The 17,866-nt window shown below is 44.2% G+C and overlaps 1 protein-coding gene across 1 annotated transcript in view; it reads right to left on the reverse strand.

Moving 5' to 3' along the window:
- The window catches only part of ACOT11 (acyl-CoA thioesterase 11), a 38,928-nt gene extending 23,500 nt beyond the window's left edge, over positions 1–15,428 (reverse strand). Inside the window, exons 1-4 of the mRNA XM_056844352.1 lie at positions 15,276–15,428; positions 10,232–10,301; positions 1,977–2,037; positions 1–102 (exon numbers count right to left, since the gene is read on the reverse strand). Of these exons, the coding sequence (XP_056700330.1) occupies positions 1–102; positions 1,977–2,037; positions 10,232–10,301; positions 15,276–15,405 (363 nt within the window). The 5' untranslated portion in view covers positions 15,406–15,428. The remainder of the gene's footprint in view (positions 103–1,976; positions 2,038–10,231; positions 10,302–15,275) is intronic.
- Positions 15,429–17,866: the final 2,438 nt, after the last annotated feature.

The following is a 17,866-nucleotide window of genomic DNA, read 5'->3' on the forward strand; positions in this document are numbered from 1 at the left end:
CTTAGCGGGAGGTTTGCTTTGTGCAACAAAAGTTGCAAATGCCTTGCACACATTCCATTGTTTCCCATTGCAAAGATCCTCGTAGCTGACCTGTACACCAACCTAGAATCAGTCCAGGGGTGGGGGAGAAGAGAGATCCTGAATGTAAAGAGACAATAAAACGCATGCATACACACACAGCTATTTCCATTCCAAGAAAGAAAATCTGAAAGCACTAGACACACCGCAAGATACATGCACTTCCTCAAAAGAATACTCTGCGGCATCTGAAGGCATCACATTTGTACAAGAGCTCTCTGTGTTGTTCTAGTTCTTAGCTCTGGCTTGGCAATTCATACTTCTACATATTTAAAGGCGAACAGGCAGTGCGATTATTGTATTCTATGTACTGCTGCTCTCCTAAGCAAACGAATCACAAAAGTTTGTCCCCTGGGGCAGCAAAATGAAAACCAGACATCGAGTGGATCAGACTGTGCCTTTCTCCGACAAAGAAGTAGCAAACAAAAGGAATGAGAATCAGGGTGTCTTTTGGGCTTGGATAGACTTTGCTCTGTGGATTATTTAAAAAAAAAAAAAACACCTTAACAGAATTAAAGAAAGGGGGGGGGTCCAGCCTAAACCACAACAATTACTATTCTGTGCCCTATAAAATGTGGTCTCAGGCTTCCATGGGGACTGCTGCTTTTAAGCTTGGTTTCATCTTAAAAGGCAGATTCTAGCCCTTATGTTTATGGGGACAATTAGATAATATGGAAGCCACACAGAGTGTGGGGGCCCTGAACTTCGCACTGGATGAAGGGGCAGACTGCACGGCAGCAAAAGCAACTTTTCTTTGCTTCAGAAATGTATAGATTGTTTAGGAAGGAAGGAAGGAAGGAAGGAAGGAAGGAAGGAAGGAAGGAAGGAAGGAAGGAAGGAAGGAAGGAAGGAAGGAAGGAAGGAAGGGAGGGAGGGAGGGAGGGAGGGAGGGAGGGAGGGAGGGAGGGAGGGAGGGAGGAAGGAAGGAAGGAAGGAAGGAAGGAAGGAAGGAAGGAAGGAAGGAAGGAAGGAAGGAAGGAAGGAAGGAAGGAAGGAAAGAAAGAAAGAAAGAAAGAAAGAAAGAAAGAAAGAAAGAAAGAAAGAAAGAAAGAAAGAAAGAAAGAGTTTTCTCTCCAGCAAACATTGTATCTTACATATTATTCAACAGAATATTTATCATTTTATATTAACATACACTTCGGGCTGTTTCTGATGTTATACTCCAGCCATTCACAAACTCAAGGTAAGAAGAAAAACAGCTGATGTACTGTGTCAGCATGGTCAGATACTTTTCTGGCAGAAGGATCTGGCCTATTTTTATTCATGATATAGTAAATAAAAATAGAGAGACTGCATTCAGTTGCAGCACAATCTTATGTCTGGCAAATAGAGTACGGACAGATGACTGAACTACTCTCCAATAAATTCCCCTCTCTCTACCCCCCACCGCATGCTACTGGATATAGAAGGCACACATCTGCACAGGTCTCCGAAATCCAAAAGGTCCATAGAATATCCCGCAAGCAAAACAAAGACTCCCCAAACTGCATCAAGCAGCTCATGGGATGGGGCTGAAGGAAATCAGGGTGTAAACCTGGAATTTAGTTTGCTTTTATAGGAAAGCATAAGAACACCCCAAGCTGCAGAACTCACATTTCTTTTCCTGATATGTCCTTTCCTTTTTTCATCCCCTTCTTCACATAACTCTATCTCCCCATCCCTTGCTGAAACTCTTTCAGACTCAGCCATCCATGTTCAAATAAAATTACCTTAAACCGTGAAACTTTGCACGACCTATTCCAACAGAATACGAATGCATCTGGTACAGAATTGGGGCTGCTGGTTATTTATTGGGGGCAGAAATAGTGGAAAGTATGCCCAGTTATATCTGGTAACAGCTACTGAAACAACAATAAAACGTGCACACCCCTCCCCGCGGCATGCTAACGCATACAAACCTCCATGCTCGAGTTAAATGCTCGGTTTACTTTTGCTTTGATGTTGACAACTTGCCCAACACTGAAGAGAGAAAAAAGAGAGACAAAAAGAGATAAAAGCATTAAAACACCATTGATAGAACTATCCTGTGGTTCCAATACGCAGTTCTACCTGATTGGAAGGCAAGGCTCTACAACACTGTCGTCATGGTCCAGTTGTTGAAATAACTTGCTGCTTAAATCACTTCCACTGGCTGCCAGAAAGTCATAGTCAGATGAGTTCCTGAAGCCAGGCCGCATGGATGGCTCAGAGAAGGACTGAGGGCAGTTCTAGACAGATCAAGAAACTTATGGGATGAAAATTGTCCCTCCCCACTCCCAGATCCCACAAAGAACCTTATATGGTTTTCTGGTTCAACAGAAATGGCAGATGGATAAGACTGCACCCTCAGCTAAATACACCTTGAACCACCTCCACTATTCAGTAAAGGGACGACTGGTCACCACAGGCAGCCCTCAAAAGAGATCCCAGCAAGGCTCAAAGCCTCAATACAAGCTCTCTCAAGAGCGACTGCATATCTATTTTCCCTTTCACCTTCTTAGCACCTATCAAGAGAAGGGTTATGCAAGAGGAACCAAGAGTGCTTTAACCTTTCACTTCATGCTGTTAGACTTCCTAGAAGCAGCCAACAGATTCCCAAGTGTGGTAACCAACTTCATGCGGCAGGTGTTCAAACATACCATATGATGGTATACTGGATCATGAACACAACTATCCTCTTGCCACATGTTTACTGAAGATGCACTACATGAAGCCTAGTTTAAGCAGCCCAACATCAAACTTATTTAGGACTACTAAATCCAAAGTGATAGCAGTGTATTGATACACAAGGAGCCCTGAGGTGTCACAAGCACCAATTTGGCTTCACATGCTCTCTCTCTCCCACACACACAGAACTGAGATTGAAGTTTAGAAAAATGATAGTTTGTTGCAGCGGCTGAATTGGGATGTGCACTAGGATTCTAAGCTATTGTTTATCCCTCATAGAATCACAGAGTTGGAAGGGACCATTCAGGCCATTTAGTCCAACCCCCCTGCTCAATGCAGGATCAGCCTAGAGCATCCCTGAAAAGTGTTTGTCTAGCCTGCCAGTGAAGGGGAGCTCACCACCTGCCTAGGTAGCTGATTCCACTGTTGAACGACTCTTACTGTAAAATAAAAATTTCCTAGTGTTCAGATGGTACCTTTCTGCCTGTAATTTCAACCCATTATTGAGAGTCCTATCTTCTGCTGCCAACAGGAACAGCTCCCTGGCCTCCTCTAAGTGACAGCCCTTCAAATACTTAAAGAGAGCAATCACGTCCACCCCTCAGCCTCCTCTTCTCCAGGCTGAACATTCCCAACCCTCTTTTTTATGAAAGAAAGAAAAAAGGTGAAAGTGCCTTCTGTAACCATCACAACAGACTGCAGGTTACTCTCAAGTCAGGAAGTCGTGAATGTCTGCTCTGCATACAAAGGGAGGAGAGAACAATCCTACTGACAGAGCCAGAGGATAAACCAGGCTCATTCTCATAATGAGGAGGGCAACAAAGATGGTGAGGGGTCTGGAGACCAAGTCCTATGAAGAAAGGTTGAAGGAGCTGGGTATGTTTAGCCTAAGAAGAGAAGACTGAGAGGTGATATGATAACCATCTTCAAGTACTTGAAGGGCTGTCATATAGAGGAGGGTGCTGAGTTGTTTTCTGTTGCCCCAGAAGGTCGGACCAGAACCAATGGGTTGAAATTAAATCAAAAGAGTTTCCGTCTCAACATTAGGAAGAATTTTCTAACAGTTAGAGTGGTTCCTCAGTGGAACAGACTTCCTCAGGAGGTGGTAAGTGCTCCTTCCCTGGAGGTTTTTAAGCAGAGGCTAGATGGACATCTGTCAGCAATGCTGATTCTATGACCATAGGTAGTTCATGAGAGGGAGGGCATCTTAGCCATCTTCTGGGCATGGAGTAGGGGTCACTGGGTGTGTGTGGGGGAGGTAGTCATGAATTTCATGCATTGTGCAGGGGGTTGGAATAGAAGACCCTGATAATCCCTTCCAACTCTATGATTCTGTTCTATGATGAACAAGCCTGAGTACGCGTATAATGTCTGAATGCAGTTAACAGTGTACCACTAAAACCAAAAGGTGGATGATTATAAAAACTGTGTTTTACGGAGTCCGTGGAAATGTATTTAAGGGACAAGTTGTCTTCATAAGCAGATATATTGGCTTTTCCTTTAGAACTGTTTTCAATTGGCCTAACCCCCCCCCCAGTATAAATCCTCCCCCTCAAAAAGCATGTATGTGCACAGAGGAGATCACACACTGCGTAGAGTTATCAACCAAGGATTATCTTGCTAACCCATTTTCTTTAACATGGATCTTCTCTCTTCCTTGACTAAATATAAGATGTGAAAAGCTAGTTTTGCAATGAAAGTAAAAATATAACATTTATCAGTCTTTGATCCTATTTGTGTTTTTCTCTGTACGTTTATTTCGATATTTGAAATAGGGGTGAAGGCGCATTGTTTCAATCACGGAGAAAGCAATTTACTACCATCATTCCAAATCAGTTTGCATCTGTGAGGACATGATGAGTCAGCCCCACCCACCCCCGGCACTGCAGCACCCTCCAGAGTTCCCCTCCTCTGGGATAGGCAGCCTCAATGCGGGCAGAGCAAGTCTGAGGCAAGAGTTCCAGTCACTCCCATTTACCCTCTTTTTGGCTCTCCTCCTCCTTGGCTTCCCGAGCTCCACCCTGTAATGGCATAGGCCCAGAGCCAGCCCCTGACTCAGCAAGCACCATTACTTGGGAAACTCCCGGGGATGGGGGACAGCTCTGCCCTTGCTAAAGGGGAAATCCCCACCCCTCTCTCCAGGCAATGAGACCCTCCTGGCCTCATCAGAGGTGATCATACCTCCCATTTCCCTCCCCTCACCAGCCTGTTGGGGATGAGGTTGTGGCCAGGCATCTCTGCTGACTCTGTGCTCCTCCCATGAGTCCATGCTTCCTTGAGGAGACCTCAATATGGAATAGATCCTTGTTGCCCCACCACTTGGGGTGAGAAGCACCCCAACTCTTCTTGGTAGAGTCCAGAGAGCAGAGTTGGATTCTGCACTGCATAAAAGCACATTAACTGAAGACTTGAAGATACCCTTGGATCATCTTCCTTCTAATTTGGTGACAACTCTGAATAAGAATGAACAGCCAAGAAACCGAACCAGAAAGCTGGCAACTGCAAAGCTATTAAGGTGCTGGGCCAAATATGCAGCCCACCATCCCTTAAGCAACATGCTTATTGTAGGTCTCACTAAATGCAGAATGTAAGTAAGTATTGATCCTCAAAGGATGAGTCACACAACTTAGCCCCTCTGTCCATCTCAGTGCTCTGGTCTACTTAAAAAATTCTTGTTTCTACTGAAGATCATAACAAGCTTTTAAAAAAATAACTGTTTGCATAGTTTACACTAATTGCAGGGTTTGCAAGTGGTGGATTTGCTTGCATTTTTGGTATTTCTAGATTCCCTAATCATGACCGGACTATTGGTATCATCTCTGCATGATGATGTAGATTTGGCTTGTATTACCATCAAGGAATGCATTTGCATTACAACAGACAGAAAAGCATTATTCAGCTGAACCACATTGATCAGAGATTTGCACAGACACAGAGGGTCTGAATAATGTGACCAAACAAAACTTTTGAAACTGTCATTTATTTTGCACAGGGGAGCCTGAACACAGATCACACAACTTACAGTGTGAATGCTTACACTCCTCATTCTGGCGCCTGACTGAATCCCAAACTCCTCTTTAATACTGGCTCTCTGCTTGAGGTTAGAACACAGAATTTAAGAACTACTGGGTGCTAAGGCCTTCCTCTTGACTTCTTAGCACTTGGGTAGGAGGCGTACAGAATGCAATCTATTCCTGGCCATTCAGTTTTGGAGCACTATGGAAAAAAAATCAATTACTCCCATAAAAGAGCCCTTTGTCTGGTAACCTCATGTCTTCTAGAAGCCAGGGCAGCAGATGGACAAAGAACCCTCCATTCTTCATACAATTTCACAGTCATGTGGAGATCCCCCTGAACGGTTAGTTTTTCTAGAGTCTAGAAACTAGATTAAAAGAAAATATGTGAACTAAAAGGACGACAGTCCTTTAAGGCTGAATGATCAACTTTGCGCACAGGAAAAGCAGGCTTGTAGATACCTTTTGAACACTGTGTCAGTTAGGTTAATTAACACTAGTACTTCATGACATCAGTGGGTTAGGAGATCAGCAGGCTAGTCTATTGCTGTAAAACATCTGTAACGCTAAGTTTCATACCAGGTTTCATCCTTCCCACACAAATCCCAGGGAGAGACTATATGCAGCTGCCTAGTACAGAGAGGCATGGGGTTGAAAAAGAAAGCAAAATATGGGTGAAAAGGAATCTCACCCATCTCGACAGAAAAATATGCATTTACAGAGATAATAGTTAAAGTACATTCATTTTTGGATGTTCTACTATAGTAATGCCTGAAAATTCTGTTCATCAGACAGTCAAGATATTTGTTCCATTAAACTGAAATTTGGCAGAAAATCTACCTGAAGGGTGAATTCAGGCCAAATTTCAGGGGGGAAATCAGACGGAAAACAATGGCTCCTTTTTAAAAACTGCCTATATTTTGATTCCTGAAGTTTCTCACTCAGTTTGTGTGTGTCTCTCTCTCTCTGTGTGTGTGTGTGTGTGTGTGTGCATGCAAAAGCATGTCCATTTTTGTTTCTTTGCTTGCTTACAGCCCATAAATACACACACACAAAAATATTCACAAGGTCTCATCACTGGCTTGATAAAAGTCTGTTGCATATTCATAATATTCCTATTTAAACTGACTGAAGTAAGGTCAAGTTATAAGGTGTACTCGAGTTCAGCAAAATAAGCCTTCACTGGAGCATCTTCTCAAAATAAAAAGGGAATATGCATATTCAGCTGAACACTGAAAAGGCAGCTTGAGATGCAGTAGCAAGGCCGGTTTTCTGGGGAGGGAAATCCTCAGAGAGAGGGAAGGAGAGAGGGAGGGAGGTAAATTAGCTTTAAAGTTTTTTTAGCTGATTAATTTAATTTTATAAACAGAGAGGGAGGTAGTTCTTTTTTAAAAATAAATGGTGGGGGGTTCCTGGTGGGGCAAGTATTAAATTTAGTGCTGTTAGTACTTTTAGACCAACTGTCTTCCTCTGCAGAATGGGGGACAAAACACTGAGTGGGATGGCAGTGCCACATTAATGTTCAAGGGGAAAAAACCTGGTTACATGCCAAACTTAATGACATGGGATGCCCATTGGAAAGAACAGAAGTAACACCAATGCCAATTTGTAAAACATGATTCGAATAGAGAAGGGACCGTGTAGCCGCATGCAGCCTAAGTTGCAAAGAAGCACAATTACAAATTAGGCTGTGTGCAGCTACACAGTCCCTTCTCTGAACTGCCAACATGGGGCAACAATTAAGGTGGCAGCCTTAATTTATAATTGCACTCAGTATTAGGGTTGCCAACTGTGTGATGAAAGAGTGTCCCTGCCCCCTTAATAGAGGCTTGAAGGAATGTTACTCTCACGCCATGAAAAGCTTCAGCTGCCCATTTCCGCACATGTATTTATTTCAAATATCTTTATGCTACCTTTTGCCCTGACTTGGATTGTCCAGGCTAGCCTGATCTTGTCAGATCTTGGAAGCTAAGTAGGGTTGTCCCTGGTTAGTAATTGGATGGGAGACCATCGAGGAATTCCTGGGTTGCTGTGCTGAGAAAGGCAACGGCAAACCACCTCTGAAAGTCTCTCTTCAGTGCTGCTTTTCCTGGATGTCCCTTCAAGACTGGTAACTATCCCCCATCCCTGAAACTCTATCCAACTTCCTTCCTTTTCTCTTAGTCAGCTCTTGTATGCTTTGTGTGCATATGTTCATTGCTTAAAATATATTTCTTGTTTTACTATTTTTATTCTCTAATAAAACCAATTTTAATTATACAACTGCCTGCTCACTTGAGAGTTTTTGCCCAGGACTATCCCGGTATACATCGGTTATCAATCCCAGTTACCCCTCTCACTCTCTGTCTCCAGCTAATTCCCCCAAACTAAAGCGGAGACTGCCTACTTAGGGTAACACACTATGCATGTAATCAGGCTTAATTAAAACAGTGTTACAAAAAACCCAGGTGACTAGTCATCCATACTGCACTCACTGCATGGAGACTCCCATGTGGGAAAAGGGTGCCATAATATGTGTGGAGCAGGGACCATGTGGTAAGCCAGTCTAGACACCAAAGCTATGGGTATGAAGAACTTGCCAGAATTTATTCACAGTAGCCCTAGGAATGGATCAAATTATCCTCTTCTCTCTTCTGTCCAAAACTACACATTTAAATTTAAATAAGACCTATACATTCCCCTAAATAATTCTCCCCTGAGCACACATAGCTTTGTGATATTAACTTAAAAGGCATATAGGGAAAAAATAAAATTGGTTAATAGGAGAAATATATTCCTAAAGTGACACAAAAACGGCTATATTCACTTCATAAGATGCTAGAATTTCAAATTTGAGCACTGATTCACTTCTAATCAAAGATGGTGAGGCGCAATCCTGCCTAAAACCAATATTGTAGGTCAGGAGTCCCCACTGCAGTACCTGCCAACACCTTTCCTGGCACCCACCACGTGTTTTTAGAAAGCGGGCAGGACCAGGTGGGACTTTTGCCCAGCAAAGCTTCCGATTGCTATGCAGATTTTTAGAAGATTGCTTTGTCCGCATCTGTAACCACAGCATAAGATCTCCACTGCATGACTGAGCATGTATGCAAGAAAATATTTTTAAACAATATGTTCATTTTCGTAGACATTCTGATGAACAGTGCTTTTGCCTGAAATGTTGAAGAATTACTATTAGAGTTACGCATGACCTCACTCCCTGACATTTTGTGGTTGGTTCTGCTTCTTGGGGCAGCCATTCAGCCCACCACCCTGTGCCAGAATTCCAAAGGTGACCCTAGGCTCAAAAAGGTTGTGGACCCCTGTTGTAAGTCTTGGAGGCATTCACTATCCACAAATGTCATACATACAGAGTAGTGTCTGGTCAGTAGCAAAGGTGGCATTCTGCAAATGCTCAGAAGTACTTTGCTTATTCTTGGGTCACTCCTAAATCTAAAACAGAGTCAGAATTCAAATTAGAGCTTGAATAAAATTGGTGGGGTAAAGTGCGGTCAAGTCGCAGCTGACTTACGGCAACCCTGTAGGTTTTTCAATGCAAAAGACATTCAGAGGTGGTTTGCCATTGCCTGCCTCTGCATAGCAACCCTGGACTTCTTTGGTGGTGTCCCATCCAAGTACTAACCAGGGTTGACCCTGCTTAGCTTCTGAGATCTGACAAGATCAGGCTACCCTGTGCCATCTAGATCAATATCAAATTAGGTCCTGTATTTGGGACTAGGTTTCCTGATGACCTCCATCCACATGACCTCCATCCAGGTATGTCACTAAAGCATTTAAGAAATCACACCCCTATTTTGGTGTGATGCCTCAGATGACCAACCATTCTTGTTGTTCCACCTCTACAGGCTGGAGAGTTGGACAGACAGGAAACAAGCAACTCTGATGATGAATTGCCTCTATGAGTAGAAACTGAAACCATGGTCTGCTTCTGAATAACATGCAAACTATGGTTTAGTATAGTGCCTGGACTGAACTCCAGCCCACACCTTATCACTGGAGTGTTTTGGGGGGACATTCCCAGACACCATGTTTTGTGATGCTGGCACAGCGCCTAGGGTTGCCAACCTCCAGGTAGTTGCTGGAGATCTCCCACTTTTACAACTGATCTCCAGCTGATAGAGATCAGTTCACCTGGAGAAAATGGTGGCGTTGGCAATTGGGACTCTATGGCACTGAAGTCCCTCCCCTCCCCAAACCCCGCCCTCCTCAGGCCCTACCCCAAAAATCTCCAGGTATTTCCCAATCTGGAGCTGGCAGCCCTAACAGCGCCATCGAAACACCCCCAGCTTAAACACTATATTCCAGCCTATCAGTTCTTCACAACGTTTTATCATTAGCTGCACAGGATGAAAAGTGGGGAGGTTATCCAGACTCTAAAAGAGCTAATTAATGTGACACAGATTTCTACTTCTTCAGCATTTGCTGAAGGCACATGGGGAAAAATCCATTTAAAATCCAGTAAACTGCAAAAGGCAAGGAAATGAGGCAGTTACCTAATTGTGTGCTCAAAATAGATATCATCCACCGAAGCTGTGACGCAAGGGCAGCCAGCATGCCTCTCGGCTGCAAAAGCAAACAAACAACATTAGTTATGTACATCATTGCACCAACCAGGGCTCTTTCTGCTTGCAATAATTACAGTTGCAGGCTTAGAATTGAAACATTAAAAAAACTGAGTTTCAGAAAGAAAATATATGCACTACACTCGAGAACAGAAAATTATACTGTGTTAAGGAGTACTCTCAAAATCATGTTTTCACACAGGGTAGGGGGAAATTCCCATATATATGGTCAGCTAGTTACATAAAAGGATGTTGATGAGAAATAAGAATTTGACATAGGTGGGTTCATAAAAGTTCAATGCCAACTCTTTGATATATAGAATGCTTTTCTTTGCTCAAAGATCCCTGCCTCTTTTATAACATACAGCATGGTAGTTCTCACTCTAATTTTATTAAAACTGCTACGTTACTGTCATTATATTTAAGATGTTATCCTTTCACTTTGGAGGCAGCTGTATAAATAGGATTATACACAGCATTATGAGGTCATGCCCTGATAGGGAATTTTCCTTTGCATCAATGTTTTTACCAGATCAGCTATCAGTTATAAAAAGGGCTGAAAGCTTTAATTGGTTTAATTGACAAATCCATCAACTACAGCTTTAGTTGACTAATTGGTGTGAGCCAATATCAGTCAGTGAGAGCAACTTTTTAATGTGGGCCTAAGATTTAAGGTTAGAATTCTCTATTTTGTGAGTCTCTTTTGGTTATGGCATAATTTCTCCCAAGCAGGTTCCAACAGCAAAAGTTAACCAGAATAGAAGAAAAGAGACAACCTGTGTGGTTGTATGATCTTGGAGACCCAGGTCTGAATTCCCCATTCCGCCATGGAAGCCTTGGAACAATCACACTCTCAGCCTAAGTTACCTCACAGGGATGGTGTGAGGACCACCACATGGAGAAGGAGAGAATGCTGTAAAGCCACTTTGGGTCCCAACTGGGGAGAAAAGTGGGGTATGAAGCATATAGAAGAATTCCAGAATCTTCCCTCCAAAGTGGATAAAAGGGCCTCAGAACAGCAAATTCGGTTTAATGTAAGTGCAAATGGGGGATGGGGGGATCCCAACTTCCCATCAGGGCATATATAGCCAGAACTGGTTGTGACAACACAGGAAAGATATTTTGAGGTTGTGGTAGACAGCTCAGTGAAAAACATCAAGCTTGGTCTGCTGCAGCAAGGAAAGGCAAATTCCATTCCAAGGATAATTAGGAAAGGGATTGAAAATGAAATTGCCAGTATGTTAATGCTGTTATGTAACCGCCAGTGTGGCTGCATTTAGAATACTGTGTACTAGACAACCCAACTCAAAAAGGAGATCATACCTCTGAAAAAGGCACAGAAAGGGGGAACCAAAATTATCAGACACTGGAGTACTTTTTCCAGGGGAAAGGCTAAAGAATTTGAGGTTTTTTTGTTTACAGGGGGGGAAAGATGACAAGTGAACACATACATTTTATTAAAATTATGAATAGTATGAAAAAAGTATATTATCTCTCAGAATACTGAAATTTGGGCAATAGGTTTGGATTAGACATTAGCGAGTACTATTTCACATAATGGATAATTACCTAACGGAACTGATAGTCACACAATGTGGCTCTACCCACAAGGTTAGATGGCTTTTAAAAGGTTCGTACAGATTCATGAACAATGTGTCTGACAACCACTATGAGCTCTAATAACTAAAAGGGATCTCTAGGTTCAGAGGTCCACGTGTTCTCTCTTTCTCTTATGCTATATATACCCTTTGTTGGGAACATGTGCCTTTCAACTAGGTTTATCTCCTGCAAATATGTAGCAGGCCACTGTTGAAAACAGGAAGCTGGACTACACGAACCTTCCATGATGTAGCCCAATGAGGCTCTTTTGTACAGATTCATCTGTGGAGGATCAATGCAGAGACATGTAGAGCTATGTAGTAGGATACAGGACTAGATTGCACTCAGCCCTTCCCAAACCTATTGGCGTATAAAATGTCAATTGAAGTAGAGCACAATGATAGGTTTGGGAAGGGGGTGTGGTTCGTAGAGCATCTGCTGGCCTGGGCATGCAAAAGTTCCCAGGTTCAATCCTGGGCATTTCCACTTTACTATCAGGCAGTAGGTGATGTGAGAGACCTCCACCTGAGACCCTGGAGAGCTGCTGTCCATCTGAATAGACAATGCTGACTTTGATGGACCAATGGTATGATTTAGTATAAAAAGCAGGTTCATGCGAATTAATTAATCTCAAATCTTCCAAAGAACCTGTCAAAAGGAAGGGATACAGGAGCTTTACCATGCTCCTTGGTAGTTCTTAAATAGTGGCGATCCCAACAGAAGAGCTCAGATGCCTAGAAAAGAAGGTTAAGGACACTTCGTATTAATATCCGACAGCCATGGTCATTGGTGTGCCATCTCCTTTTCTCGCCTGAAGACATCTGGGCTTTTTACACATATACCTCCCTCGCAAGTACTTCTGGCAAACTGTCATTCCCCTCATTTTGAACAGTATTTTATCTTACTATTCTAATCAGTAACTCATTATTATGCATGGGCAATGGGTAGGGTTGCCAACCTCCAGGTACTAGCTGGAGATCTCCTGCTATTATAAATGATCTCCAGCCGATAGAAATAATTTCACCTGGAGAAAATGGCTGCTTTGGCAATTGGACTCTATGGCACTGAAGTCCCTCCCCTCCCCAAACCCCACCCTCTTCAGGCTCCACCCCAAAACTCTCCTGCTGGTAGCGAAGAGGGACCTGGCAACCCTAGCAACGGGGGGAAGGAAATGGAGGTTGTGGGTAGACTCCCCCGCCAATGAACTACCAGCATTTTCTGTTGCTGCTCCCTCCAATGGTCAGTTCTCACAATGGTGGGATGTGAGCAGTAGGGTGCCTCAGGGATCTGTGTTGGGACCGGTGCTTTTCAACCTGTTCATCAATGACCTGGAGTTGGGGTTAAACAGTGAAGTAGCCAAATTTGCAGATGACACCAAATTATTTAGGGTGGTTAAAACAAAATCAAACTGTGAAGAGCTCCAAAAGGATCTCTACATACTGGAAGAATGGGCATTAAAATGGCAAATGAAATTCAATGTGAGTAACTGTAAAGTGATACATATTGGGGCAAAAAATCCCAACTTCACATATACACTGATGGGATCTGTGCTGGCAGCGGCAGACCAAGAAAGGGATCTTGGGGTGGTAGTGGATAGCTCAATGAAGATGTCAACCCAGTGTGCGGCTGCTGTAAAAAAGGCAACTTCCATGTTGGCCATAATTAGACGAGGAATAGAGAATAAAACTGCTGATATCATACTGCCCTTGTACAAATCTGTGGTGAGACCACACTGTGTGGAATACTGTGTACAGTTCTGGTCACCACACCTAAAAAAGGATATTACAGAGCTTGAGAAGGTGCAGAAAAGAGCAACCAAAATGATTAGGGGACTAGAGCAACTGTCCTATGGGGAGCGGTTAAGACGCTTAGGGCTGTTTAGTTTGGAAAGAAGGTGGCTGAGGGGAGACATGACAGAGATCTATAAAATTATGCATGGTTTGGAGAGAGTGGACAGGGAGAAGTCCCTCTCCCATAATACTAGAACACGGGGTCATCTGCTGAAGCTGGAGGGTGAGAGATTCAAAAGAGATAAAAGGAAGTATTTTTTCACACAACGCATAGTTAAATTGTGAAACTCCCTGCCCCAGGATGTGGTGATGGCTGCCAACTTGGAGGGCTTTAAGAGGGGAGTGGACATATTCATGGAGGAAAGGGGTATTCATGGCTATTAGTTAGAATGGATACTAGTCATGCTGCATACCTATTCTCTCTAGTATCAGAGGAGCATGCCTATTATATTGGGTGCGGTGGAACACAGGCAGGATGGTGCTGCTGCACTTGTCTTGTTAGTGGCTTCCTAGAGGCACCTGGTTGGCCACTGTGTGAACAGACTGCTGGACTTGATGGGCCTTGGTCTGATCCAGCAGGGCCTTTTTTATGTTCTTATGTTCCACAGGCACCTCTGTCCATTGCATTGATAACTACAGCCAGCAAGGGCAGATGGTGTTCTGTGGAGACTAAATCTAGTGCCCCCCCCCCCCAGCTGCTGATCACTAGGCTTAACTCTCTGGTCAAGTGTATGCATGCATAAGAGACGGACTGGAGAAAAAACTCCAGGGAGGGAACATCCTACAGTTCAATTCATCTGTCACATTTTCTGACCTTCACTCAAGGAACTTGGAGTAGTGTACTCAAATCTTCCTCATCCATTTTACCCTCACAAGAAGTACGTTAGGCTGACAGAGTGAGAGTGACTGGAACAAGGTCAGCTAGTTAGCTTCGTGAGGAATTCAAATGGAGATCTCTGTTGGAGAAGGGCTGTGGCTCAGTGGTAGAGCATCTGCTTGGCATGCAGAAGGTCCCAGGTTCAATCCCCGGCATCTCCAGTTAAAGGGACTAGGCAAGTAGGTGATGTGAAAGACCTCTGCCTGAGATCCTGGAGAGCCGCTGCTGGTCTGAGCAGACAATACTGACTTTGATGGACCAAGGGTGTGATTCAGTATATGGCAGCTTCATGTGTTCCTCTGCCCTACCTCGACACTATAACCACTACACCCAACAAGAGTGCATCAGGCATGCAGCTTTCATTTCACCATGGCTCCACCGAAGAACATCCAGGGGGTGAGAACAAGCCAGATTACCCAATGTGCTTGATTGCAGCAAATTCCTCTGGTTAGTTCCTTCCATTCCCTGCAAAGAGAAAGCCCCCATTCCCGGAAAACCCTCTCTTCCTTCCCCCGTTTTGCCTCGCCAGTCCTGGCAGAAGGCATGAATTCGCCCGGCCCACCTTAAAACCCTGCTGCCGACAAGTTGAGGCCACACGCACGACCGCACACACGTTGGGCTGAGCCGAGGGGGAGGTGGCCAAGACACGGGCTCCCGCCTCTCCGCCTGCCCCGGGCAGCCAGCAGCAGCAGCAGCAGCAGCAGCTTACCAGAAAGGCAGGCTGCCGTGTCGATCCACTTCAGGAGCTGCCCGATGCTGAGCTCCCCGCGGTGGTTGGTGTGGCAGGGCAGCACCATCTGGCTCATCGGCACCTCGGTGGCGTTGCGGGGACCCTCCATGGCGCTCCGCCGCTGGGGCTCCAGCTCCGCCGCCGCCGCCGGACTCTGCGGAGAGGAGAGAGGGAGAAGGACAAAGCGCCCAGTCGCTCCTCGCGCCTGTTCTGACTCTGCGGCGCTGGCGGCTTCCTCCAGCCGCAGTTTCCTCCCTCGGTGCATTTAAATAACATGGGCCGTTTATGCACGGGAGGTTTTGCCTTGGGTTTGCGCTCTCTAGACGCACATTTTCCCCATCCGAATTCTCAAAACTCAACAATAAGCCCCCCATGCAAAGTTTTGAGAATATCGGATGGGGGGAAAATGTGCATCTAGAGCAGTGGTTCCCAACCTTTTTTTGACCAGGGACCACTAGGACTTTTTTGTTCGGTGCAGGGACCCCAAGGTTCAAAATAAAAATTCTGAGAATTTGAAAATAAACTTTAATCATAACTGTTAGTTAAACATTACACTTAGAATAATATTTGAATATATATTTTTATAATAGAAAACTTTTAATTGAAAACATTAATTTATTATGGGTTTATAAATTTGTTTCGCGGACCTTAATTTAGTTCTCGCGGACCCCTGGGGGTCCATGGACCCCTGGTTGGGAACCAGTGATCTAGAGAGTGGCAAATCCAAGGCAAAACCTCCCATGCATAAATGGCTATACAATCAGCAACTTTTTGAACCAAGATATGCACCGAGGGAGGAGAGGGCTATTCTTGGTTATTAGTAAAAAAAAAAAAAAAAAAATACTAGTCATGATGCATACCTATTCTCTCCAGTACCAGAGGAGCATGCCTATGGTTGGCCTCTGTGTGAACAGACTGCTGGACTTGATGGACCTTGGTCTGATCCAGAATGGCCTTTCTTATGTTCTAACCCCCCCCCCAGAACCCCTGTGGTCCCCCCAGCCAGACATCTGGAAAACCCATACCTCCCCTCCCCTCACTCAATGACCCCCAGCAGGTCAAGATGGCATACAGAGAATCCCTCTCATTGTGGCCTCACCACAACTGCCTGGGAGTATCTGGCCCAAGGTCACTCTGCTTCAGCCAGTCTTCTTAAAGGAGACAATAGTAAAAAGTGATCTAGCCTTTGACACATCCCGGTCACAGACACTTCCAGATAAGACCATCTGTATAATTTTAAAATACGTCAAGCCTCCTCAACCCTCTTCCCTACCAAAAAAACACCATGATTACAAACGCTGCACAGTAAATCTATCAAAGGCCAAAACCAAGAAAAAAACTTCCAACGGGGAGCCAAAGTGTATACAGGGATTCCTTCTGTGAAAGAAACACCAGAATATGCCATACTTGTCCCACAACATTATTGCATCCCCTTTGGAATCTCAAGAAAGGCAAAGTATTAGTTTCAGGCAGAGAATGGAACTGCCTGGTGTCTCCGCTTTCAGACATTAAACAAGTGGTTACTGAGGGAGGGTCTTCTCTGTGATGGCCTCCCAGTTACAGAACTCCCCATACAAACCTGACTGGGGAGTATTAGGTGCTTTAAAGTATTAGGTGCTGCCTCGCATAATCACCAATGCTTTTTATCACTCACAGGACAAACAGTTCTCTTACATTTATGGTTTTATTGTATCTGTTTTATGCTGGATGCTCTATTCTTAACCTTGATCATGAGCTGCCTAAAATGCTTTAACAGTACATAAGTAGGATAAAAATCTGATAAATAAGTACGATTGGGGGGAGTCGTGTTGCTGGTTACTAATTAAGTCACAAATTATGATCCTGGGATATTTGTACAACCACATACCACAGCATCATCAAAATGGCAACCAGTGAGCTGTCTGAGGGGAATCACCACAGTGGTATTCCAAGGCTTTGGAAAATGAGACTGCCAAGAAACAATTGGGCTCATTGAAGGAAGATTTATGGATTGCATGCTACAAATTTAACTCCTGCATTATAATGCACAAAATAGTGATTGTGTGGGAAAGCCTTAAAGATATTCTTAGAATCACTTGTGAGAATATGCTGCGCAAATCTCAGGCATGCACAGGTGAGAGAGAGGAGGGAAGAGAGAAAAGGATTCCCCTTGCCGCCTGCCCTGCTGCATTTCACTTGCTTAGAACTGGGAAGGCCTGTGAGAGCTCTCAGCAATTCCTCTGGGCAAAACTCAAGGATGCTTCACATGCTACTCTCTCCCCCCTGCCCCATACACACACTGATATTAACAACAGTGTTTGAAAAAAAGAGTGTAAAGCGCATAATGGGAATGGTTGCACAGGTGATGATGTTACTGATATATGTGCCGAGTGGCCATCGACACACTGTGGCATCATCATAAGCAATATATAAAAACAGCAGTGGTGGAGGATGGTGGGAGATTAACACTCAATGAAGTTTTGGGCTAAGAAGCGCCCCTTTGTCTGAAACGGCACTTGTCTCTGCCAAAGGCACCCTTCTTCAACATAAGCCATTTCATTGTTGCTAAAACAGACTCCCCATTCACGGCT

This window comes from Euleptes europaea, chromosome 2, assembly GCF_029931775.1.
Source record: "Euleptes europaea isolate rEulEur1 chromosome 2, rEulEur1.hap1, whole genome shotgun sequence".
NCBI lineage: Eukaryota > Metazoa > Chordata > Lepidosauria > Squamata > Sphaerodactylidae > Euleptes > Euleptes europaea.